The sequence below is a fragment of the Crinia signifera genome, chromosome 2 (genome assembly GCF_055691185.1).
Source record: "Crinia signifera chromosome 2, ASM5569118v1, whole genome shotgun sequence".
NCBI classification, from domain to species: Eukaryota; Metazoa; Chordata; class Amphibia; order Anura; family Myobatrachidae; genus Crinia; species Crinia signifera.
Window position 1 is genome coordinate 278,449,225 of NC_139218.1, and position 27,174 is coordinate 278,476,398.

The window sequence follows — 27,174 nt, forward strand, 5'->3', positions numbered from 1 at the left end:
CGTCAAGGCGCGTATCCGCGTCCCCTCACCACTCTTCGGGCTCGGTGGCTCGCTGCGCTTGCCACACTTTATAAAATCAACTCTGTGGACACTGGGGGTATGACGTGGATAGTGGGGATATTAACCATTGTGTAGTTTCAGGGCTCCAGCAGTAGTTTACGTAGGCAGCATAGTGCTGTATTGGTATTCTCAAAACAGCACTATGTAAACTACGTAACTGCAGCCCTGAAACTAAACAAGTACCATAGTAATTATTAAAATCATGATATAGCCTACTCATAGAGCTTCTAACAGGCTTACTTTTCTCTTTGTTTGTTCCATTTTCAAATGGCAATCGCAAATAGCTTAAAAAACAAATATCAGTCGCAAAAAAAGATATAGAAATAAAATATATAGATTAAATTGGTCTGTCAATCTAAACTTGAGATAAATAGCTTAACCTTTTGAGTGCCAACATTGCTGTGAGCGATCCTCAAAATATCCCCTAAAAATGCCAGCATCGCTCACAGCAACGTTAGCAATCAAAGGGATAATAAAAATGTTTGCTTAGCAATTTTCACACCTATTTTGACAAATTCCCTTGGCACTCAAAGGGATACATCTTGATGTAATTTGTCATACTAGTCTACAACTAAGTAATTTCTACATCTTAATGCATGCTACTTCAGGAAATTGTTACTTAGTGCTGTACATTGAGGGGATCATGATACAGATAAATAACATACAATTAGAGGAAACAGAAGGTAAATATGGCCTTAACCAATGAGCTTACAGTCTAAAGGCCCATACACTCGTCTGAGCTGCTTTCAGCTCAAAAGCCACCCAGTGTGTACAGGGCAGTGTTGAGCAATGATGCGCTCTCCCGCATCATCGCTGGCCTGGTTGCTCAGCGCCCTGCTATAGAACGCTGTCCACCCTAGGGAAAATCGCTAAAATGGGCGAAAAATGCTCTGTATGTATGCATCATCGTTATCCATACACCTTGGGGAAAAACACCCAGGGTGTATGGACCTTAACAAATGGTGGGAAAGGTGGTACATAGGTTAACTGGTAGTGAGGAAGATATACTGTACGTCTCTACTGTGAGGCAAAAACTATACCAGCAAACAATATTAAAGTAATATTAGCAAATAATAGCATAGTATAACTATTTATTTTTCTATGTATTTCTGTGCTTATAGCTCAGAGACATAGGTATATATATTCTGGTGCTTTGTAATACACCGTGAATGTTACAATATACGATCATCAGTCATGGTATAAATCTGGGAAAAATGTTTTTTTTTTCATTTGCATTATAGTCAGAGACGGCTCCAGCACCGTCCAAAGAGTACAAAGCATATATATACATGCATGTTATAATGCATGTAATATAAAACACGGGAATCAGCATACACTATTATTGTTAAGCCCGCCCCTGGCCAATTGGAGTCGGGGGGGGGGGGGGACTTAACACTGCACTGGCTTATACTGATTCCCTGGAGCCACCTCTGATTATAATAATTTACAGTTTCTTTATTAGTTTTTTTGGTACTTGTTTCCTAGCACGGCGCCCACGATATTCAGTCGTATGGCAATGTATTCAATTTAAAATTGTATACCATTGTATGTGGCATACAATGGCATACAATGCAATGCGATTTTAAATTGTATAAGCACCCTAATGGGTTTTTTCAATGTTAAATGGTCCCCCTATACGATTTTTAATTGTATAAGCACCTTAATAGGTGCTTACAATGTTAAATGCACCCCCACGCCACTGCTACTATCAACGCCAACCCGAAGCGTGGCGAGCGCAGCGAGCCCGCGAGGGGCGGAGGTACGCATTCTCCGACCTTTTCATACCCCCACTAACGACGTCGGCGTGGAGATAATTTTATATAGTGTGGCGAGCCACCGAGCCCGAAGCGTGGAGAGCACAGCGAGCCCCGTGTGTGGAAGCAAATTACTTCACATGTATTCTGCGTCCCCTCGCAGGGCTTGCTGCGCTCACCATGCTTCGGGCTCGGTGGCTCGCTACGCTCGCCACACTATATAAGATCGACTCCACGCCGACGTGTATAGTGGGGTATGAAAAGGTCGGAGGACGCGTACCGCCGCCCCTCGCGGGCTTGCTGCACTCGCCAGGCTTCGGGTTGGCATTAATAGTATGGGTGGCATAACATTGCTTTTAACATTGTAAGCACCTATACGGTGCTTATACAATTATTTATCTTATAGGGGGCACATTTAACATTAAAAACACCCATTAGGGTGCTTATACAATTTAAAATCGTATACCATTGTATTTGCCATACAATGGCATACAATTTGATGGTATACAATTTAAAATTGTATAACATCGGCTAACATCGCATCGCATACCATCGTCTGCCTTATGGTATGCAATGCGATGGGCGTCGTGCTAGGAAACAAGTACCGTTTTTTGGCTTGTTTATTTTTTTATTTTTTTTCTAAAACAGGTGACAGAATAGATGCCAAACTGATCTATATTTGGCACAAATATTTATTTTTCACTTTGAACTTTAATTGTTACTTCCTAAATGCGTGTTTGTTCTATTGAACTTTATACTAGTTCTTATGTGCAAAACAGTATTTATTGAATCACACCTAATCTATCCCTCACAAGCAACATATTTAAATATTTCCTCATTCTGCTCTAGCTTTCTATACATATCGGTATTATCAACAGTACTTATTCAGTCCATTTGAAATTCATTGATCAGCTAATCTGTTTTTCATCTTGCTGTCAACAGTACTCTATTATGGTTCATAGCTTCCATTTTTTTTTTATTAGGTATCAATGGTAGATCGGGGAATTCTGGACAAAAAGGAATTCAGGGTGATCCTGGAATTCCAGGATCTCCGGGTTTACCTGGACCATCAGGGAATGGTGGATTTGCAGGAATGCCTGGAAAGCAAGGAAAGCCAGGCACAGTGGGTTCCCAGGGACGTCCAGGTGAGAAATTAGTGCTGTAATTAATTTAATATATTACCTTAAAAATAAAATAATTGTTCAACTGTTAGGGCCTGATTCAGACCTGGACAAAGTTATTCTCAAAATGAGCAAAAATCTGTGCACTTTAAGTGGGGCAAATGTAACATGTGCAGAGAGTTAGATTTGGGCATCCTATCAAAGCAGCATGGGAGTATTGACAAGGATATGCTCCAATGTGTTTGGAACAAATTGAATTCTCATATTGATATCTGTCATGTGAGAAAGAGCTCACACATAGAACATTTGTAACTTAGTCATAGAAAGTTACAGACATAGGGCAGAAGGTAATGCCGCAGTTTGGCTTTAGTACGGTATGTCGGCTTAAGTTTTCATAAAGAGGCAAGCACTTACAAGGCAAAACCATGACCTTGTAAGTGATATCCCCATTAAAAAACACTTTGAGTTTGGCTGGTATCCCGCACTGCCGCCAAACTCGGTGGCATTACATTCTGCCCATATACCGTATTTTTCGGACTATAAGGCGCACCTAATAGCCTTACACTTTTGCCAAAATAGGCCGTGCGCCTTATAATCAGGTGCGCCTTATGTGTGCACGGAGTTTGACTGTCGGACCATTTCCTGCTGACACCGGGACGTAATACGTACACTACGTATTACGTACACTACGTATTACGTACACTGTGATGACCCCAGAAAATGGCACCAGTGAAGAGACATGCTGTTTTAGCCTGATGACGGGTCGTTAAAGCACAAAACATTGCTTAAGAGACCGCTGTGTCCTAGCTTTGATTTACTGCTATATACTAGTCCCGTGAGTGCTGTTCACTTTGCTTTGGTATATATATATTATACCCAATATACAGTTAAGTGATACATAAATATGTCCTCATTTTAACAATTTAAACACAGGTTTACAAGGACAGAGAGGAGATGAAGGAGTGCAAGGACAGCCGGGACAATCCTTTATAAAAGGCCAGGCTGGAGGAGCAGGAGATTTGGGTATACCTGGCATAAGGGGAAGGCCTGGAAATCCAGGGCTTTCTGGCTTGCCAGGCATGGATGGACACCCTGGTGTGAAAGGTAAACAAAAGACAACTACATATTGGAATAATGTGGAAATACTAAGTATGGTCAGTAGATTAGATAGAGACTACCACTGTGTATTGCATTGACTGGAAGAGAGTTGTGGATCAAGCACCTTGCAATCATTATTCTTACTACAAATGTTGTGTCTCTATCTTCAATTCCCCTCACTGTAATAATTAGGGCATTATATTTGAAAAAATGACTGTCATTCTAAATTTTGTCTAAAGCTTCGTGATTCTTTCATTCCAATGTCCTGCAATAGTCTTTTATAGTTTGCTCTATCTTCAAACTGAGCACATAGGGGTAAATTTGCTAAGATGGGAGTTCTGTTGAAGATGAGATGTTGGTATGGGCAACCAATCAGATTCTATTATCTTCTAGAAGGTGCTAAATAAATAAGAAGTAGATTCTGATAGGTTGCTATGGGAAACATCTTATCTTCAATAGAACTCCCATCTTAGTAAATAAACCCCATAAAGTGAGATCAACTGAAAAATATTTAAGACCACAAAAAGGATAACTCTTTCATCCCTTGTAAAATAGGAGTAAAAGGTTCACGTGGCATGGCTGGATTTGAAGGAATGAAAGGTGAGAAGGGAAGACCTGCAGGAAGAGGACCAAAGGGACAATTTGGCAACCCTGGTGTACCAGGATTACAAGGGATTACAGGGCAAGGAGGCACTAAAGGTAATTTTCTAAAATGACTTGTTTAAAAACAATAAATGTTTTGCATAACCAAATCAACTTCAGTTAGTTTAGTGCACTGGCCTGGGAACAGGGGTGAATTACCCCAAATGGGGTAAATATGAAATTCCTGGGGGTAATGGACAGTCGCGCTGCCGAGACACGGCTGGGCATGCATATGAATCTATATGCATGCCCGGCTGTCTCGGCAGCGGAACCGTCCATTACCCCCAGGAATTTCATTAATTGCATATACAATCTATATATAGATTGTATATGCATGCCCAGCTGTGTGTGTTACAGTACTGTAGTGTACAAGGACCTGACGCAGTGCAGTTCATCAGGCCCTTGTGTATAACACGTTTCCCTGCGTGATGCCCCGGGCCCCACCTCCAAGTCCACCTGCTCCTTCAGTAGAGTCAACTAGTTGCTGCGCCATCTCAGCAGCACACAGCCTGTACTGCCGCTGCAGCACCGAGTTTCTTCGCCTGGTTATAGGCTCTTGTCAAGGTATACCCATCTCTAGTCTAGGGGAAACATTGCACAGACTGTCACTATATTATCTTGAAATGGTGAAACTAATAGTTGCCTGGACGTCACATTATCAATGGCTATACAACACACAGCCTGGCAGCCATTGATGATGATGATGATGATGATGATGATGATGATTATCTTTTATGGCTGTGTGTGGTACAAATTTTGTACCACACATAGCCATACATGGTCATCATCATCAATTGCTGACAGGCTGTGTACCATACTATCAGGATACATCAACAATTCTGGGGGTACAGTGTGTATTACAACTATATGGTTTACTTCCTTTCAAATCAAGGGGTTAACGTTGGCGCATCTAATATATTTTGGGGTAAAAGGTAAAAAAGTTCCCTGACCCCGGTTTAGTGGGACACATATACGGATGACTGGCAGACAGAATACCTGAAGGAGGGAATTCCAACAGGGTTCAGGTAAGTATACTTATCTTCCCCTGCCGCTAACCCCCTCTTCAGCAGCCTAACCCTTCCCCCCTCTTGCAGCTTGACAATAACCCTCCCCGCTAGTGCCTAACCCCTGCATCCCATTGCCCAAACCTAACCCCCTACCCGACCTAAACCCTAATTCCCCCTTCTAAGTGCCTAACCCTCACCCCCCCCTCCACACAACCTAACTGTAACCCAGCCCGCATACGCACTGATCAGGATGCTGACTGTTGGGATGCTAGCTGTTGGTATTATAGCTTCTGCATTTTGATCCTTTCAGGGTTCCAGCGCCGGTCTTCTCAAGGCAGTCACAATGCTAGCATTGGTATACTGAATGCTGGCATAATGACTGCCGGGATGCTGACTGCGTCCTGGTTTAATTTACAGATCTTGGGGAAAGGTGATATTAAATATATAGGCAAGGTTGGCTCTACCTTTAGGCAGCTGCCTAGGGTGCCAAGATCTGGGGATCAGCCCTGAGTCTGCTGAGAACAAAATGAAAGATAAATCTGACAGATGCATCCTTAGTAACCTTACTGCAGATGGTGGCTGTTGTTGAACTTCTAAGATGCTACCTCCACACTTTCTGGAAAGTGTGTGGGTAGAGGTGCCGTGTGGGGACAAAAGGCTGAAGTTTTGCCCAGTGTCGGGAGAAACCTTATACTGGCCCTGTATATAGGGCAAATTCAGTTAGCCCTTTATGGTAGGCTGATCTCTACTTGCATCTCCATTGCAATAAGCTTAAAAAGTGATCAAATGGAGAGTGGTAAACAGCCAACCAATCAGCTCCTACCTGCCATGTCACATACAGTGTTTGGAAAATTTCAGGTAGGATCTAATTGGTTGGATGTTTAACGCTCTTCATTTTATCACTTTTACAGCTTAGTTCATCTGGCCCTTTGTCTTTCAAAGCCACAGAAAGCTATAGCATTGTTTGTAGCCAAATGAATTTATGAGGAACTTTAAATGTCTCTAGGCCAATTATTGTGAAAAGCAGAAAAACATATTTAAAAGTATTGGAATATACAAACCCTGGCAATTTTTATTAATTTCAGGTTTCCATGTGGTTCTATGTCTTTTTTTCATTGGCTTTTTGAATATCTTTTTGGCAATATTACAAACAGGCAGTATCGGACTGGGTCATGTAGGGCCCATTGGGGAAGGTTTATAAGCATCCACCAGAGGAGGGTGCAGAGGAGAACCATTACAGAGAATATAGGCAGCCTGCAAAAGAACACTGCCCCTTTACAATTTAGGGGAGAGTGGTGTGCCGGCACTTCCCAATTTTGGCGAGAGGGCTAATCGTAATGTAGCTTCTATAGAAACAAACCAAGATTTCAAGTTCATCCTTGGTCCTGCTTCGCCAAGTTACTGTAGTAAAATAACCAGTGTGTAGTTTGAGTGTACAGTCTAGAACCTGACCCCTAGAGGTGGGAGTGGGTATTCAGGCAGTGGGGGCTTACCGGGGGTTTCAGCTGTACATCTATGGGCCAGTCCATCCGTGCTAACACGTCTCTTTTATTTGTTCATTTTATAGTGGTGCTGAGATATTATTTATTTCTACAGACATTTAAATGGATGGATCATATTAGTGCTTACTTTTCGTAATTCACATATTATTGACATTATGAGTCAGGTACCATAGATTTAGTTATAAAACTAAAACAAATAAAAAAATAATGCTATATTTTTTTGGGGGTGGGGGTATTTTTTCTTTCTTGTAAATTCAAATGACAAGTACCCAATACCTATAGATAATACATTGTAGGTTCATCGATATTTTCAATTTTGGTGGAAGCAAAAATGGTGGTCATGAATTTAATTTTTAATCCTCACAAATTTGTGGCCCCATTTGATATCACCTATGATATACATGCTGTAATACTGTGCCTTACCCCTAAACATTCTAGGATTGCGTAACACAGCAAAATAAATATGTTTCAAAACCAAAGTACAATATAAATAAAACTGCAAATGATTTAACCCTTGAACTTTGTCTCTAAATATAAAGGAGAACGTGGTGAAAGGGGCCCACCAGGACCTGAACCTGAAATCAAGGCAGAAATGCTAATGGAGATGAAAGGGGACAAAGGAGATCTTGGTCCTTATGGATTTAAAGGGGCAACAGGCATTAAGGGTAAGTACTTCACATGAATACAGCCTATGTAATCTGAGTATACTATTACAGCTATTGCAAGGTTATCTTATGATACTGTGGCCTTGGATGCATTTACAATCAGACACATTCCCCCAATGACTCACCGAGCCTGGGAATACATACGCAGCTGTACACAGGGGAAATCCTTTTGTAATCACCATCGAATGGATTTCCTTTTGTTCGCAGCCGGCGAGTAAGTCCAGACTTGGTGCTGTGAATGCTGTGGGGAGAAGGAGGTCGCTGCGGGAGTCAGCTGTCCTCCCACCTAACGGCCGGGCAATGCCTGCATTTTACAAGGTGTTTCCAGAAAACACCAGCATTCCGTCCCCAAAAGCCCGACGCCTATCAATCAACTTGCGAACGTCGCTGCCTGTGATCGTAAGGATGGCTTGCACATGCCCACTGCTGACGTTCAATAATCGCTCGGCCTGCAAATTCACAGCTAAGCGAATGGGTCTGAATGGGGCCCAGTTTGCTCACTTCTTCGACACCATCATATGTGCTAGGGTAATGCACAATATTAATTTGCCATGAATAATATATTAATGTAATGAATTATAATATATACAAGACAGAGGGGGAAATTTACTAGGAATTCGAATACAAAAATTTGCATTTGTGTTCTTAATACGAATGAATACAACTGGCATCGAAGTCATATTTCATTTACGAATTCGTATTCCAGAGGGAAATTTACAAAGCAGTGGTATTTGACTGCTTTGATGGCCTATGGATTCGTATTTTTTCTGATACAATTTGTATTTTTAAATACAAATTCCTATTTTAAAATGTAAATTCGTATTGGTAGCCTGCAGGGATCAGTCAGATCCGTGCATGCTGCAGTGTAAACAAAAAAGAGAAAAATAAATAATTTTTAAAAACCGTGTGGGGGTCCCCCCTCCCACGGCCATAACCAGCCCCAGACTCAAATAGTCCATATAACACAGCACAAACATGAAACTGGAGTGAGATTATATGACCGGATGCTTTTACAAATGCTATGTTTGCTGTTTCTCAGGATCAAAAGGAATGCCTGGTCATCCTGGGCAGCCGGGCCAGTCTGGCTTTCCAGGAACGCCAAACTATGAAACTGGCAATAAAGGAGACTCTGGACAAACTGGACTCACTGGCTATCCCGGAGTTCCAGGCCAAGTCGGCCCACCAGGCATTCGTGGATTTCCTGGTTTTACTGGTCCCAGAGTAAGTTCCTGCTATTGTAGATTGTAGATAGATTACATAAATAATTGTGGGATGTTCAGCTTTATCATTGATTTTAACATTTGCTTAATTCTATCGAATATGGGATAAGAAGCTCTTACATCCGCCACCCTACATTTCCACACATCCCAGGCTTCGAATTTTTAATAAACACATATACTCTAACATATGCGATTATTAACACAAGGGACAGCTTTTGCAATAAGAACTGTCCCTTGCGATGCGGGTCCGGCTGCGGGGCATGCTGGGTGGGATCCATGACGGATTCCTCATACGGCGCTGCATTACGAAGCCCATAGGCTTCTGCAGCACTGACATGGTGGAGAGAAATGCAGTAAAAATACGATAACAGGGTTTTTACCGCATTTCTGGTTTAGAACATCCACCTCATTGTCTACTATGTTCCAGACACAATGAGAAACTACTACATCCACTACTGTATCCTGCTGCTAATAATAGATTAGAATTAAGTTCATGTTTACCTGATTACCAAGGATTGAGCATGTTCCACACACTGACCTCATCCATTGTGTTTCTATGAAAGGGTTCACCGGGTCTACCTGGTGTTTATGGTCTTCCAGGTGAAAAGGGTGTTTTCGGAGACAAAGGTACGTGCTGTATAAATGAGTTTCTCAACTGCACAATGGCGTGAAAAGAGAGGTCTGGATTATACGTTTCTGTTTTCAGGAGAAAGAGGAGACCCTATAAATATACCAGGGGAGAGAGGAATCAAGGGAGCAACAGGTGACCCCGGATTCCCAGGTACATCATTAAGCAATTGTAGTAGCAGAAAGCTGATAGATTTCCTTACCACACATGTGTTCTCATGTTTCCCAAGTTCCTACTAGCAATGTGTAATTCACTTTGTTACTGTTAGAATAAAGCCATTTGTTATACTGTTGGGACATGGTAGAGGTTTGAGTTTGTGTAGGAACTAGCAGCAACCACAGGTCAGGTATTCTTGAAGAACAATGCTCAGCTTTCAAGGATTAAGCAAGAAATGTAATACAATACTACCACTGCGTGTCTTATGATAGCTGGCCTTACTAAACATATATTGCCATCTTTGTGAACATAAGCCTTCATGCACTGTAGTAGAATGTGTAATGTAAATAAATTATAATATTATTTTGTCTGTCTTTGAATATCAGAGCAGCTACTTAACTCTGAACAGTAAATTTACTAAGAGTCATGTTTTCTAATTTTCTTAGGGCTTTTTAAAAAATGTTTCATTGTATCGCGCAGTTTTACTTGGAATTAACCGCTAGAATCCCAAATCAATAGACCGTCAATCTTTTTACAATTACAAATATCAGAGGTGGTTTCACAGAAGAGGAAGCCCTGTGTGCAGACTCCGTGCGGGCATCGTACCCTCTATGAGGGGACTGTGGCATTGCGCCGGAGTTTATAGTGCAGATACCTTATGGGTTTCTTCATAGTGCTAACAATTCTGGATTTTTTGGTATAATACAGGACAGCCAGGAAGACATGGAGACAAAGGATTCATTGGAGAGACAGGATTTAGAGGCATTGATGGGATGAAAGGAGAAACTGGACAACCGGGAAAGAAGGGGCAAACAGGTAGTACTTTCTGGATGATAAGCAACAAAGACTATTATGTTGTTGGTTTAGAGCAGGGCTGGGCAACACCGGCCCTCCAGATGTTGATGAACTACACATCCCAGTATGCCTTGCATCAGTTTCAGCATGGCCACATAGCAAAACTAATGCAAAGCATCCTGGGATGTGTAGTTCATTAACATCTGGAGGGCAGGTGTTGCCCAGCCCTGGTTTAGAGTCTACTACAGTTCTACTTTGTATTCTGTATCAATATTTACACAAACACAGCCTTTCAATTTATTGGGAAGGAGCGATGCATGTCAGATGTGCGTTACTTTTTAATATTCTTATGGGTAAATGAAGCAGTCTACAAAATGCAGGCACCGGAGAGCTATCCGCGAGTCTGTGTTTTAAAAGGACAGTCATGTAAGAGGCACAACTAGTTTGGTTTGGCCTTTTAAATGATTGCTACCTGAAGACATCAGCCAGATTCTTCAGGATCTCACGGTTGCCTGCAATGGCACAGGTTATTACGTTTCCCCTTTCGGTAAGCAGTAATATACAAAGTTTCATTTGTTTCACCTTACTAATCTTCTGGCTGTTTATTGCATTTGGCTGTCACAATAGATTCATGTGTGTAACTCTTATTTCTCAGGACTACCAGGCCTTTTGGGATTACCTGGAGCCCAGGGAGAACCCGGATTTCCAGGGGCTACTGGTGAAAAAGGAAGTTTTGGTAACCCAGGTTTACCTGGTCAGCAAGGTAAACCTTCACATAACTGTAGTATCATGAATGGTTCATAGCTGAGTTTTATATATAATACTTATGACTAGGACTGTAAAGATATTTACAAATTGCTGATTTTATGCACCTCTCCCACATTTTAAATATTTTACAAGAAAATATGTAATATGCAAGGGGTAAATTTGATGTCATTCCCAGTTCATTCGATATTACATTTTTGGCCGTAAAATGCATTTCGGTATTTTCCAAACCATAAAACGTGTCAGAATTTGCTCAAATACACCTGAGAAACACAGTAGAGCACACATGTATGAATCAGTGCACCAACTAGGCAGGACTTTCCATAGGCGCTACTACAACAAAAACATTTACCAAGATTTGTTTCTGCAAACACTATTGTAAATTGGCTCAAAATGCACTTTTCTAGTAGACCAGCTTTTGGGCAGCATGTTTGTAGAAGCATGCACAGGTCACTCAGATTCACACATTTGTGTAAAATGTTCCACTAGTGATATATAGCTGTATGGATATCTTCCACCTAGCTATATGGCTTTCTTCCTCTAGTTATGCCTAACTATATGGCCATCTTTCTCTAATAATACTTAGTTGCATGGGCATCTTCCTCTAGTAACTTTGGACAATGCCAATGACAGGAAAAGTGTCAAAATGAGCCCTCTGGTGCTCAGACTCTACTGCGCTGTGCGGCACTGTGGACAGAAGAGCGGAGGGGGCCTGAATGGAGGAGGCTGCCCACGGTCCTCCTCCTCTCTTAAAGCGCCGCTGTGTACTACAGTGAGCAAAGGAAGCAAATTTATGAAGATTACATTGTTTTTGGCCTATACTAAGAAACCATGGGGTGGAGGATATGTAAGACATGCCGTTATGTACTCTGATACATGTATGAAGGAGTAGAAGTGTGCTATGAGACAGGGGTACTATGAGCTCTGTCATTAATGGTACTGCTACTGTATCTTTAAGATAGCACACCAATATGTGGGGACAACATATAAAAGGTCAGTAGCACTGAACATTTCAACATGTGCAGCTATTGATTTGACAGCTGCAGCTACCATTGCCCCATTCACATCTAATGTAGTGTTTGCTGTGTCTCAAGGTTGTACACAGTAGATCTCGTGATAGCAGCAATATCCCGCACATACACACTTTAGCTGGAGGAGGAGACAAACAGACTCCAACGATGCCTGTCATGTGCTGATGTGCTGTGAGCACTGACAGGCATAGTTGGAGGGGAAGTTTATACTCCCCCAATATGACAAATAATATGTTAATACCAGTGGCGGTTTTTACCTATGGGCTGCAGGGCTGCAGCCCCCCCAGGTAAAATCCACCATTGTCTCTGTCTAAAGTGAAGCCAGATGCAGTCTGTGAGACTGCACTGGCTTCACTGTGACTGGCAGTGACTTCCTATTGGAAGTCTGACCTGCCAGTCACTCAAGGCAGTCTCATTGGGAGGTGTTCCCTCCCTCCGGGATGCCTCTCTCTGCGCAAATGCGCGTCAGCCCCCAAAACGGTTTCTGCACATGCACAGTACCGCGGACCATACTGTGCATGCGCCGGACCCGGGAACCCGATCAAGCCTCCGGGGGCTGCTGCAAAGGCAGCCCAAGGAGGCTTGGGCCAGTGCATGCGCAGTATGTATGAAATTAGTGCGCATGCGCTGGCCCCATGCAGGTGACCGGGGAGCGCGGCGGACGGGGATGGAGCAGCAGCGCAGGTGGGGCCCGCATTGCGGCAACCCCCTCCTCGATAACGGTAAGAGCCGCGACTGGTTAATATACCTTGTCGCTTTCTACTGCCTCCCTGCCGCTATAGTTGATTTACCCCTGTATGTCTTGGTATGTCTACCTGTTGTATTTGTTCATGCTTTTGTTACAGAAACGATGTCATTTAGAACTGTCACTTACAATTAGAGGAAATATTAAACACAGAATAATGACCCAAGCCAAGTGTTATGTATGCCCCTCTGCAATTACTGTGGAGTGATCAGAGCAGCTTATTGTGCTCCTGTATCTCTTCTTATACAGACCTGTACTATTTTAAACTGTAATCTACTATTGTACAATACATCCTCTACAGTCTATAAAATGCCATATTATCTATTCTCTCATTCTTATAGGTTTTCCTGGACCCAGAGGAACTTCTGGGCTTGAAGGTCTGGCAGGCAGTAAGGGCTTTCAGGGGGCACCAGGTACATTTTGCACCACTAGAGCTTTGGTTAATAGGACAATCACTTTTAGAACATTAAATATTTGTGCATTTTTCTAAACAGGGGCCGATGTACCAGGCCTACCGGGCTTAAGAGGAAGTGCCGGTGAAAAGGGTAGTCAGGGAGAGCAAAGTACAGTTGTTGGGTTTCCAGGAAATGCAGGTGCTAAAGGAGCCAGAGGAGAACCAGGTTAGTATAATAGTTTCTACAGAAATGTGTGTTTGAATGGTTATGCATATAGCAGGGTTTCCCAAACTTTTTTGAATCACTGCACCCTAGAGTATCAGAAAAAAATATTGGTACTTGTGTAGTTTCACGGCACCAGTATGGGGCCGTGCGTCTGAGTCCCCTTGCGGGGCTCGCTTCGCTCGCCCACGCTGCGGGCTCGGTGGCTCGCTACGCTTGCCACGCTATTTAAAATCAGCTCCATGCCAACATGGATAGTGGGGGTATGAACTATCCATGTTGGCATGGAGTTAAGTTACTTTTTTTAACATAGTTTGTGGCGAGCGTAGAACCCGGAAGTAGCACGGCGCCATGCTGGCGCCGTGAAACTACACAAGTACCAAAATATTAAAATATGTAAACTGTTTATATGTAATTTTTAGGGTCAGCTATGTGGTGATGGACAGGATTCGCTTCTGTTTTTCCACATATGTTATAATTGGAAGCCACAAACACTGGTTTTGTCTATTACATTGACCATAAATAATTTGAATTGATCAGGGGCCACCAACCCAGGCACCCCTGCAAGTGTCCTGAGGCACCCCAGGGTGCCATCGTACATAGTTTGAAGTGGAGACGGGCAAGGAGGCACCTGGTGGGACGCTTGAGCAAAAGAACAGCTTGTGCGTACCCATCCGCCGACCACTCCCCCCTGTCAGCCTTCGCAGAGGATTGAACCATCTGTATGTGCCTAACAATGCGATTAATCACAGTTAATTGCAAAACTGTCATGCGATTGACCATGATTAAAAATGTTAATCGTTGCCGACCACTAAAGCTGGGTACACACGGATAGATTTGAAGCCCGATGTGGGCGTTCCCGATCTATGGGAACGACCAATCGTTCAAATCGTTCCGTGCATCGTTAATGATGCGCGTACCCGTGAATCGTTAACGGTGGTCTATGATCTTTCCTGCATGCAGGAAGATCATAGACAAATCTTTTGTCAAGTGTATCCAATCGTTCCGTGTGTACGCACGATGAACGATTTGATACACTCGTTAACGATGTCAGAATGCTTCCGACATCGTGCCGTGTGTACCCACCTTAAGTCTTGTGAAAACCAAACAACTGTTGGACATTTAATCAACGTTTCGGGGTTCTTTTAGGCCTTGGGAGTAATGACCCCCTGGTCTGGACGAACAAATAGGAGGAAGTAACAGGTGCTTTTTACTTAGCAGAGAGTGATTCACAATACATCTTAAAAATCCCGGACTGGATCTCTCTAGGCCTGCTGTTGCTGCTGTTCTAAATCCTGGACTGGTACCTACATAGATAAATATATATACGCACACATGCACAAGGCACAGTCAGATAGAAAATATGTTTGAATTGACTATGCTTGCTGTGTAAATAGTCCCACTTATTAGATTTTATGGTAATCCTTATTGGGGTTCTGTTGTGTTGGTAATAGGTTCTCCTGGGACCATTGGTTTTCCTGGATTTGTTGGAATGCCAGGGGTTCCTGGTGCTGCTAACCGGTCGGGGATACAAGGAGATGTTGGGGCTCCAGGACCTAGAGGACAGCCAGGTAATATATATGTATTCCTTTTCTACTTTTCCAAGCATCGGGAAGTGCAAGTAAATTTGAACCCGGATATCTTGCCAATTCTGTGATTGTACTTAACCCCTTCCTGACAGAGCTAGTTTTTGCGTTCCTGACAGAGCCATTTTTTTCAAATCTGACATGTCTCACTTAAGTGGGGATAACTTTTTTTTGCTTTTACTTATCCCAGTGATTTTGAGATTGTTTTTTCGTGACACATTGTACTTCAAATTAGTGGTAAATTTGGGTTGATACAGTCTGTGTTTTTTTGTGAAAAATACCAAAATGTCGTGAAAAAATGGAAAATTTAGCGATTTGCAAAATGTTAAATTTTCTGCTTGTGAGACAAATAATCATACCACTCAAAATAGTTAATAACTAACATAGACCATATGTCTACTTTATGTTTCCATCATTATTTCAACTTCCTTTTAATTTTTTTGGACACTAGGAGGCTTACAATATGAATAGCAAATTCTCAAATTTTCAAGAAAATTTCAAACACTGATTTTTTTAGGGACCAGTTCAGTTCTGATATGACTTTGAGGGACTTGTATGTGAGACACCCCCATAAATGATGCCATTTCAAAAACTGCACCCCTCACAGTATTCAAAACAGCATTTTGGAAGTTTGTTAACCCTTTAGGTGTTTCACAGGAATTAAAACAAAGTGTAGGTGAAATTTCAAAATTTCATTTTTTTTGCAGATTTGCAATTTTAATACATTTTTCTAAGGAACACAGTACATTTTACTAGAGAAATGTGACTAAAAATTGATTCCCCCAATTCTTTTGTTTTCAAAAATATCCTATATGTGGCCCTAGTGTGCACGTTGACCAAACCACAGGCTTCATAATAGAAGGAGCACCTACTTGATTTTGGAGCCTCCTTTTTATGAGATTATTTTTTAGGCACCATGTAGGTTTCTAGGCACCATGAGATGCTAAAATTTAGGAACCCCCCCACAAGTTACCCCATTTTGCAAACTACACCCCTCAGGGAATTCATCTAGGGGTATAGTGTACATTTCAAACCCCCAGGGGTTTCACCAATTGTGGTACAACTGGGCAGTGAAAATGAAAAATTACATTTTTTACACAAAAATGCAGTTCTGGCTCAAAATTTTTCATTTTCACAAGGAATGAAGGAGACAAAGCACCCCAAAATCTGTGCCCCAATTTCTCCCGAGTACCGCAATGCCTCACATGTGACCAAAAAATACCAGTTGGGTGCATGGCAGGACTCAGAAGGGAAGGAGTGATTTTTGGATTTTGCAGCTCAGATTCTGGTGGAATTTTGGTGGGTGCTATGTCGCATTAGCAAGACCCCCCAAGCACCAATACAGTGGAACCCCCCACAAGTGACCCCATTTTGCAAACTACACCCCTCAGGGAATTCATCTAGGGGTATAGTGTACATTTCAAACCCCCAGGGGTTTCACCAATTTTGATACAAGTGGGCAGTGAAAATGAAAAATTACATTTTTTTACACAAAAATGCAGTTCTGGCTCAAAATTTTTCATTTTCAGAAGGTATGAAGGAGAAAAAGCACCCCAAAATCTGTGCCCCAATTTCTCCCGAGTACGGCAATGCCTCACATGTGAACAAAAAATACCAGTTGGGTGCATGGCAGGACTCAGAAGGGAAGGAGTGATTTTTGGATTTTGCAGCACAGATTTTGGTGGAATGAATGGTGGGTGCTATGTTGCACCAATACAGTGGAACCCCCCCACAAGTCACCCCATTTTGCAAAGTACACCCCTCAGGGAATTCATCTAGGGGTATAGTGTACATTTCAAACCCCCAGGGGTTTCACCAATTTTGATACAAGTGGGCAGTGAAAATGAAAAATTTCATTTTTTTACACAAAAATGCAGTTCTGGCTCAAAATTTTTCATTTTCAGAAGGTATGAAGGAGAAAAAGCACCCCAAAATCTGTGCCCCAATTTCTCCCGAGTACGGCAATGCCTCACATGTGACCAAAAAATACCAGTTGGGTGCATGGCAGGACTCAGAAGGGAAGGAGTGATTTTTGGATTTTGCAGCTCAGATTCTGGTGGAATTTTGGTGGGTGCTATGTCGCATTAGCAAGACCCCCCAAGCACCAATACAGTGGAACCCCCCCACAAGTGACCCCATTTTGCAAACTACACCCCTCAGGGAATTCATCTAGGGGTATAGTGTACATTTCAAACCCCCAGGGGTTTCACCAATTTTGATACAAGTGGGCAGTGAAAATGAAAAATTACATTTTTTTACACAAAAATTCAGTTCTGGCTCAAAATTTTTCATTTTCAGAAGGTATGAAGGAGAAAAAGCACCCCAAAATCTGTGCCCCAATTTCTCCCGAGTACGGCAATGCCTCACATGTGAACAAAAAATACCAGTTGGGTGCATGGCAGGACTCAGAAGGGAAGGAGTGATTTTTGGATTTTGCAGCACAGATTTTGGTGGAATGAATGGTGGGTGCTATGTTGCACCAATACAGTGGAACCCCCCCACAAGTCACCCCATTTTGCAAAGTACACCCCTCAGGGAATTCATCTAGGGGTATAGTGTACATTTCAAACCCCCAGGGGTTTCACCAATTTTGATACAAGTGGGCAGTGAAAATGAAAAATTACATTTTTTTACACAAAAATGCAGTTCTGGCTCAAAATTTTTCATTTTCAGAAGGTATGAAGGAGAAAAAGCACCCCAAAATCTGTGCCCCAATTTCTCCCGAGTACGGCAATGCCTCACATGTGACCAAAAAATACCAGTTGGGTGCATGGCAGGACTCAGAAGGGAAGGAGTGATTTTTGGATTTTGCAGCTCAGATTCTGGTGGAATTTTGGTGGGTGCTATGTCGCATTAGCAAGACCCCCCAAGCACCAAGACAGTGGAACCCCCCCACAAGTGACCCCATTTTGCAAACTACACCCCTCAGGGAATTCATCTAGGGGTATAGTGTACATTTCAAACCCCCAGGGGTTTCACCAATTTTGATACAAGTGGGCAGTGAACATGAAAAATTACATTTTTTTACACAAAAATGCAGTTCTGGCTCAAAATGTTTCATTTTCAGAAGGTATGAAGGAGAAAAAGCACCCCAAAATCTGTGCCCCAATTTCTCCCGAGTACGGCAATGCCTCACATGTGACCAAAAAATACCAGTTGGGTGCATGGCAGGACTCAGAAGGGAAGGAGTGATTTTTGGATTTTGCAGCTCAGATTCTGGTGGAATTTTGGTGGGTGCTATGTCGCATTAGCAAGACCCCCAAAGCACCAATACAGTGGAACCCCCCCACAAGTGACCCCATTTTGCAAACTACACCCCTCAGGGAATTCATCTAGGGGTATAGTGTACATTTCAAACCCCCAGGGGTTTCACCAATTTTGATACAAGTGGGCAGTGAAAATGAAAAATTACATTTTTTTACACAAAAATGCAGTTCTGGCTCAAAATTTTTCATTTTCAGAAGGAATGAAGGAGACAAAGCACCCCAAAATCTGTGCCCCAATTTCTCCCGAGTACGGCAATGCCTCATGTGTGACCAAAAAGTGGCAGGACTCAGAAGGGAAGGAGTGATATTTGGAGTTTGCAGCACAAATTCTGGTGGAATGATGGTGGGTGCTATGTCGCATTAGCAAGACCCCCAAAGCACCAATACAGTGGAACCCCCCCACAAGTGACCCCATTTTGCAAACTACACCCCTCAGGGAATTCATCTAGGGGTATAGTGTACATTTCAAACCCCCAGGGGTTTCACCAATTTTGATAAAACTGGGCAGTGAACATGAAAAATTACATTTTTTTACACAAAAATGCAGTTCTGGCTCAAAATTTTTCATTTTCACAAGGAATGAAGGAGAAAAAGCACCCCAAAATCTGTGCCCCAATATCTCCCAAGTACGGCAATGCCTCACATGTGACCAAAAAATACCAGTTGGGTGCATGGCAGGACTCAGAAGGGAAGGAGTGATTTTTGGATTTTGCGGCTCAGATTCTGGTGGAATGAATGGTGGGTGCTATGTGGCATTAGCAAGACCCCCAAAGCACGGTGAAATTATGAACCTAATATTCCATAGATGTGTGGTATATTTTAAAACACTCCTTTATACATAGGCCGGGTTTGTCGGGGCAAGTGTCACACTGGAAAATAGTTTGCTTTCTTATTCCCTTTTTATAGCAAACTTTGCACCTTTTTTGTGTCCTGCCCTTTTTTCCAGTGGAGGGGATTTCATCAGGAAAATGCTGCCCTGGTACAATACGGGGGCCAGTACTAGAAGTACTGGGGCCCTCTGCCTGCTGGTTCCCAAATATTAGGCCCTTTATGACTTCCTCTTGAAAGTGCATAAATGTCCCCCTCTGGCCGGTAGAACGGAATAGCACGTAAGCGTTATACAGTGCCATCTGGATGATATACACGGCCACCTTCTTGTACCAGATTTTTGTTTTCCGCAGGGCACTGTACGGCTTCAGTACCTGATCTGAAAGATCCACTCCGCCCATGTACCTATTGTAATCCAGGATACAATTAGGTTTGGAGGTGTGGGTACTGGTACCTCGTACAGGGACGGAGGTGGTACTGTCTCCGTGAATTGTTGTCAGTATAAGGACATCCCTCTTGTCCTTATATTTGACCAACAACATATTTTCATTGCATATTCCCCTGCTTTCACCCCTTCTCATTACTTGGGCAATGTGCGTTTTTGGGAGGCCTCTTTGGTTCTTGCGCACAGTACCGCAAGCTGCTGTACCTCTTGAACCAAGGGCCTTAAACAGGGGGATGCTAGTGTAAAAGTTATCCACATAGAGGTGATAACCTTTATCCAGGAAGGGGTGCACTAAATCCCAGACAATTTTCCCACTAACACCTACGAGGGAGGGGGGGCATTCTGGCGGTTCAATTCTTGAATCCTTCCCTTCATAAACCCTAAACCTGTGGGTGTACCCTGAGGTGCTTTCACACAGTTTATACATTTTTATGCCATACCTTGCCCTCTTACTGGGAAGGTACTGGCGGAATTTAACCCTTCCTTTAAAATGTATAAGGGACTCGTCGATACAAATAAATTTTTCAGGGATGTACACCTCTTCAAATTTGGCACTGAAATGATCAATGACCGGCCTGACTTTGAATAGCCGGTCAAAGGTGGGATCATCTCTGGGTGGGCACTGTGCATTATCGGTGTAATGTATAAATTTAAGAATTGTCTCAAATCGAGTCCGGGTCATGGCCATACGGTAAAATGGAGTACTGTACAGAACATCTGTACTCCAATATTGCCTAATTTCTGGCTTTTTTATTATGCCCATATGAAACACCAGACCCCAAAACGTCATCATCTCTACTGCATCTACAGGGGTCCACCTAGCAAATGATGACGTGGGGTTTTGAGCAATAAACTGCTGGGCATATAAATTAGTTTGGTCCACCATTAAATTTATAAAATCATCAGAGAAAAATAATTTGAAAAAGTCAATTTCTCTGAGACCTGTGGAATCAAATTGGATTCCTGGCATGGCCAAAAACTCAGGAACCTGGGGCTCAAAATTGTCTGGTGGTGGGGTCCATACGAGATCAATTGTTGGGGGGGGGTCTCAGCTGCTCTACGGGGGCGTCTTTGAGGGGGTCCCTCATCACCAGAGGAGGAAGAGGAGCTTAAGACGAATCCTTCAAATTCCCCGCTTGCATCACTGGCTGTGTCTGAGTCAGAGGCAAGCATGGCATATGCCTCCTCCACTGAATACATTCTCCTGGATGACTGGGAGGACATTTGGGAGGACATTTGGGAGGACATTTGGGATGCCATTTTTATTTTTGTGTTACTGGTAGTGAAATGTTTCAACACGTGTATAGTGTAGGGGGGGGTACAAACTTTATTTCAACCCGGGGGGTATGTAGTGTGTAGTGTGTATGTAGTGCAGAAAAAAAAAAATACTTTATACCAATAAAAAAAAAAAAATGAAGGGGTTAAAAATAAAAAATTGAAGGGGTTAAAAAAAAAAAAAAAAAAGGTCCTGCGCCAAAAATTGAGCACAGATGTTGGTCAGTAACGTCTGTCACTGAACAGCGCTCAAAGGCAACAGGAATTTGATCAAAAAAAAAAAAAAATAGATCAACCCTGTGCCGAAAAAGATGATCAGTGATGTACGTCACTGATCAGCGCACAGCGGCCACAGGACACCCACAAAATCACAGTGTGTGTAAAAAAAAAATTAAAAAAAGACCCCACAGCACACACACAAAAAAAAAAGGTGATCAGTGATGCGACACTGATTACCAGTGAGGTGCAGCAGGTGCACAACCTTTGGTGCAACTGACAGTGCAACTGACAGGTATATATAAAAAAAAAAAAACCTCTGTACCCCCAAAAAAGTTGCTGATCACCTCAGATATAGTGATCAGCACAAAAGGCGGGGGCAGCAGACACAAAATTTAGCACTCTCTATCACTCTCTGTCACTATCTCTCTCTATCTCTCTATCTCTCACTATCTATCACTCTATGACACTGCAGCAGCAGCACTGACAGGTATATCTATATATAAAAAAAAACCTGCGCCCCCAAAAAGTTGCTGATCAGTTAATTTATACTGATCAGCACAAAAGGAGGGGGCAGCAGTCAGTTATATAAAAAATATATAGCACAATCTGTCACTATCTCTCTCTATCTCTCTCTCTCTATCTCTCTCTATCTCTCTATAACTATCACACTGCAGCAGCACAAAATATAGCACTCTGTCACTAGGCCTCTCTATCTATCTCTCTCTCTCTATCTCTCTCTATCTCTCTATCTCTCTCTCTCTATCTATAACTATATCACACTGCAGCAGCACAAAATATAGCACTCTCTGACACTATCTCTCTCTCTATCTCTCTCTATCTCTCTCTATCTCTCTCTATCTATCTCTATCTATCTCTCTATCTAGCTATTACACTGCAGCAGCACAATTTCACAGCACAGGAAGGCACAAGTAGCAACAGGATCCAGGAAGCATCCAGCACACTACAAGCACAGATCAAGCAGTGATCAAGCAGTGATGAAGCAGCGATCAGGTAAGTATGGAGCAAGGTTCTGGTCAGTATATGGCGGCAGGTGGGCACGGTGACCGCACTGCACGCTATTCCAGACCGGAATGGCGTCTGCAGTGCAGTCACCGTTAGTTTAAATCCCCCTCCTTGGCTGTGATTGGTCCGTCGGTCCGACGGACCAATCACGGCCTTTGGGGGCGGGCGGGGTGAGGTGGGGTGACACCAGTGTCACCCTTACACCCCGCGGTGATTGGTGCTGTACTTTACAGCACCAATCACCTCTGATCCCGTGTCACCGGCGAACGTTATTCGCCGGTGACACAGGAAAACGCTGTGAATGGCTGTTCACACTGAACAGCCAATCACAGCGATCGCCGACGGGGGGCGGCATCGCAGCCCCCCTGGGCATGCACGGACATGTCTGCTGTCAGGGACAGCAGACATGTTGAAACTGTCACCGCGTCTATAGACGCGGTGACAGTTTAAATCCATGACGTACATTTACGCCATGTGTCGGGAAGTGCTTCCCGACCATGACGTAAATGTACGTCAAATGTCGGGAAGGGGTTAAAAGTAAAAATAGTTTAGATCTAAGTAAATGTTTACTCTGATATTGACTAATTTTTATATAAACCTGTTGCATATTCCTGTAATATGTATTTATTTTATTTGGAACATAACTGGAGGATTTTCCTCCAGCAGTTTAGATTAAGTTACTGTATTAGCCATGCCCTCCTGCAGCTCGCACTTCAGCTCTGGGCCCCATAGCAGCTGCACCCCTTGCACCTACGGTAGTTACGCCCTTGATCGTAGCATGACAGCCATGCGTTAAGTGATGCATAAATTAGTAACAGCATTCAAAAACAAATGTGTCATACATATCTACTAAATGCAACCAAACGTACATGATAAAAAAAAAAAATAACAGTTTTAGCAATTTATTTCATTTTATCAAAATAAAATTTCAATATTTACTTTATTAGATTTTTTTTATCTTGTATAATATTTTTATGAGTTTGTCAATTGGAGAGGCGAGTAGGTGAAGGTGTTATGTAACAAACTTCTGAAAATTATATATATATATATATATATATATATATATTTATTTTTTTTAATGGGTTATAGCAACAGTGTTATTATAAATGTTGGTCATCTACTTACTTATATCATTTGTGGATAAATTCTTAGGCTCTAATAATTGACCTTTGACGCTAAAATATCTCAGTTTTTTCCAAAGGTAACATAACCCCTTTGCCTCTTCAATTATAAATGGAGGGCTGATACTGAGTTGAAAGTATGTCTGTTTGCGGAGTGTATCTGGTATTCTCCAGAACCAGGCAGTTACCAGTACAGGACATAGGCCCTTATTCAGATCGGTGCGGCCGGAGCCGCATACGGTGCTCCGGCCGCACCAACCAATCCCCGCCCACAATACGGATCGCCACGGCCGTCCGTACACGGACGGCTGGCGATCCGCATGAAAATGGTGGGGCGTACGCCTCCACCATGGTGGGAGCTGCCCCCTGCATTCGATGGTCGGCGACCATCGAAGGCAGGGCCACACGCTCCACCAGCTCACGCAAGCTGAGACCACACGGACACTTGTCCGTGTGAAAGCTTGTTTGGGGGCTGAGAGCTGACATCCGGCGATGTCAGCCTTCCGCCCCCATCACTGGCGTCATAGCCTCATTACCATGCATACGCCCCGCGTTTGCATGGGAACGCCCATGAAACGCTGGGCGTATACATAGGTAAATGAGGCTATCAAGCCCCTCACGCCCCTATACGCCCCCTTTGCGGCGTATAATTTTTGTGTGCGGCGATTTCGCCTGCACATGCGCAGAGTGACCTCTGCGCATGTGCAGAGTGAAAACATCGGCGGTACGGCCGCACGCGGGCCGTACCGCCCAGTTCAGAATAAGGGCCATAGTCATGCATATTAATCGCAATTGCTCTTATGACAGAATGAGTGTAACTGGGTTCTAATGATGGTTCTAATGAAGGTAAAGTTCTGAGAGGGTGTGTTGATGCAACTTTGTGCTATGCATAATTCTACTTAAGCGTCATTAGAGATGTATGCAAGACCATTTTTGCTGGATTTGGCTCTGATTCTTAAGCCGGCTTTGGATTTGCCAAATCACCGTCTTTATATTTAAATTTGGTTAAAAAATTTACAAAAAAAAACAGTAAAATTACATAATTTGTCCCTTTTTTTGTTCTTAGATTATTATTATTATTATTAACCGCAATAATATTAATTTCCAGTCATTTACAGACAATTTTGACCACCTTACAGGTCACACTATTGTTTTCAGCCACTCCAAAGTCATCAGCGAGCTGGCTGGTTACTAAGCAACAGAGCAGCAGTACAACACATGGCAGTTTAATACATATCTATGAAACACAGCAACAGCAATGGGAGAAATGAAAGGTGTTGGTTATTGAAAAGTACTTGTATACACAGTAGGGTGTGTTCTGCATAGTCACAGTATTTGTATGCTCAGTGGGGTAAGCTAACAGAGTCACAGTAATTTTATGCACAGTGTTGTACGACCAGCAGATTCACAGTACTTTTATGCGCAGTGGGGTACGACCAGTAGAGTCACAGTAATTGTACTTATGGTGAGGGATGACCAGCAGAGTCACAGTATTTATATGCACAGTGATGTACGGCCAGCAGTCAGAGTACTTGTATGCACAGTGGGAAACAGCCTGCAGAGACACAATGGGAAACAGTATGCAGAATCACAGTGTGCATGCATCCCATATAATGGTGCCAAGCCACTGCCCCTTATATGGGATGCAATTACCATGAAAATCCGACATCGGGAGAACGACGCTCAGCCTTGCACTGGCTGGGACACTTATACACAGATTCTAACACACAGACAAACAGACACTGACACGCTGGTGCTGACACGCAGGCAGATACTGATGCTAATACGGCCTACACACATGCCGATTTTAAGGCATTTTCTAAGCACTTTGCTTAGTTTGGAAAAGTCGCTTAGAAAATGCCCCTACATCGGTGTGTGTGTAGGGGCTATAGCGACAGCAATGCGTGTCCCCACGCATCGCTGCCGCTGGCCGAGATTGATGAACAGTGTCCATCAATATCGGCATCGACAGGGTTCTCTCACCGGAGAACACTGGTGCTGTCCGCTCGCTCAGCACACAGAGCTGACAGCTCGCTCTGTGTGTGGGCTGTCAGCTCTGTGTGCTGAGCGACAGAGGAGCAGAACAGCCCGACCTAGCATAGCTAGGTCGCCCTACACCCCTCGGCATGTGTGTAGGGCCCATTACACACAGATGCTGACACAATGGGTGACATTTATTAGAGATCGATGTTGGGTTTTTGGCGATTTTTATCGCAAAAACTGCACTTTTTCCCGAATTCGCATACTTAATGAGATGCAAAAAATGCGGTATTTGCCTTGAAATCGCACTTTCTGAAAGTGTGATTTTTTTTATCTCCGGAACTCGCATCCGGATGTTTTCCCATTGAAAAATATACAATTCACATATTTAATGAGATGCGAATTTGGAAATCGCCAAAAAAAAATGGTCTAAACATCACAAAAAAAATAGACCTGATCCTGACTGGCGAATTTGACAGAACCATGCACAGATCATTGTGATCTGTGTATGGTTCTTTGGTAAAATATGTGTAAAAGTAAAAAAAAAAAAAATGGCGTGAGGTCCCCCCTCCTGTACATAACCAGCCCCGGGCTCATTGAGTGGGACCTGGTTCCAAAAATACGAGGGACAAAAAGCATAGGGGTCCCCCGTATTTCTGAAACCAGCCCCGGACTCTTGGACCGGTCCTGGTTCCAAAAATACGGGGGACAAAAAAACTGGGGGTCCCCTGTATTTTGAAACCAGCACCGGGCGCCAACAGCCCGCGGTGTCATGCCACAGCCGGGGGACACTTTTTACATAAGGTCGCCCGGCCGTTCCATGAGCACCGTGGCTGGTCAGCCTTGGACGGGGTCCCTGGAGGAGTGGGGACCCCCCCAATAAAGGGGTCCCCCCCCAGGCTTCACCTGTCCAGGGCTGAAGCCCAGGGCTGTCACCGGCGTCCCTGGGCAGTGGATGCCGGCCTGATAGGGTTAAATCTTTCAATCGTAACATTGCTTTATACAGGAGAACTACAAGTACCAGCAGACCGGGCGCCAACAGCCCGCGGTGTCATGCCACAGCCGGGGGACACTTTTTACATAAGGTCCCCCGGCCGTACCATGAGCACCGTGGCTGGTCAGTCCTGGACGGGGACCCCTTTATTGGGGGGGGTCCCCACTCCTCCAGGTACCCCATCCAAGGCTGACCAGCCACGGTGCTCATGGTACGGCCGGGGGACCTTATGTAAAAAGTGTCCCCGGCTGTGGCATGACACTGCGGGCTGTTGGAGCCCGCGGTGCTGGTTTCAAAATACGGGGGACCCACAGTTTTTTTGTCCCCCGTATTTTTGGAACCAGGACCGGTCCAAGAGTCCGGGGCTGGTTTCAGAAATACGGGGGACCCCTATGCTTTTTGTCCCCCGTATTTTTGGAACCAGGTCCGGCTCAATGAGCCCGGGGCTGGTTATCACAAAATCGCACATTTTACCAAAATCGCACCTTTTCATGACTAAAAAATCTCACTTTTTCATGTCCAAAATCGCCCTATATCGCACTTTACCGCACTTTTCATGCCGGAATACTCACCTTATTAAATATGCGCATTCGCGGCAAAAATGCGATATTAAAAAACGGCGATATAGGGC

At 43.4% G+C, this 27,174-nt stretch overlaps 1 protein-coding gene across 1 annotated transcript in view; it reads left to right on the forward strand.

The window, feature by feature from the left end:
• COL4A2 (collagen type IV alpha 2 chain) overlaps positions 1 to 27,174 on the forward strand; it is a 189,559-nt gene that overhangs the window by 143,551 nt on the left and 18,834 nt on the right. The window contains exons 31-42 of the mRNA XM_083168671.1: positions 2,798 to 2,959; positions 3,869 to 4,039; positions 4,589 to 4,732; positions 7,724 to 7,849; positions 8,889 to 9,070; positions 9,633 to 9,696; positions 9,776 to 9,850; positions 10,562 to 10,669; positions 11,304 to 11,411; positions 13,531 to 13,602; positions 13,684 to 13,809; positions 15,261 to 15,377. Of these exons, the coding sequence (XP_083024797.1) occupies positions 2,798 to 2,959; positions 3,869 to 4,039; positions 4,589 to 4,732; positions 7,724 to 7,849; positions 8,889 to 9,070; positions 9,633 to 9,696; positions 9,776 to 9,850; positions 10,562 to 10,669; positions 11,304 to 11,411; positions 13,531 to 13,602; positions 13,684 to 13,809; positions 15,261 to 15,377 (1,455 nt within the window). The remainder of the gene's footprint in view (positions 1 to 2,797; positions 2,960 to 3,868; positions 4,040 to 4,588; positions 4,733 to 7,723; positions 7,850 to 8,888; positions 9,071 to 9,632; positions 9,697 to 9,775; positions 9,851 to 10,561; positions 10,670 to 11,303; positions 11,412 to 13,530; positions 13,603 to 13,683; positions 13,810 to 15,260; positions 15,378 to 27,174) is intronic.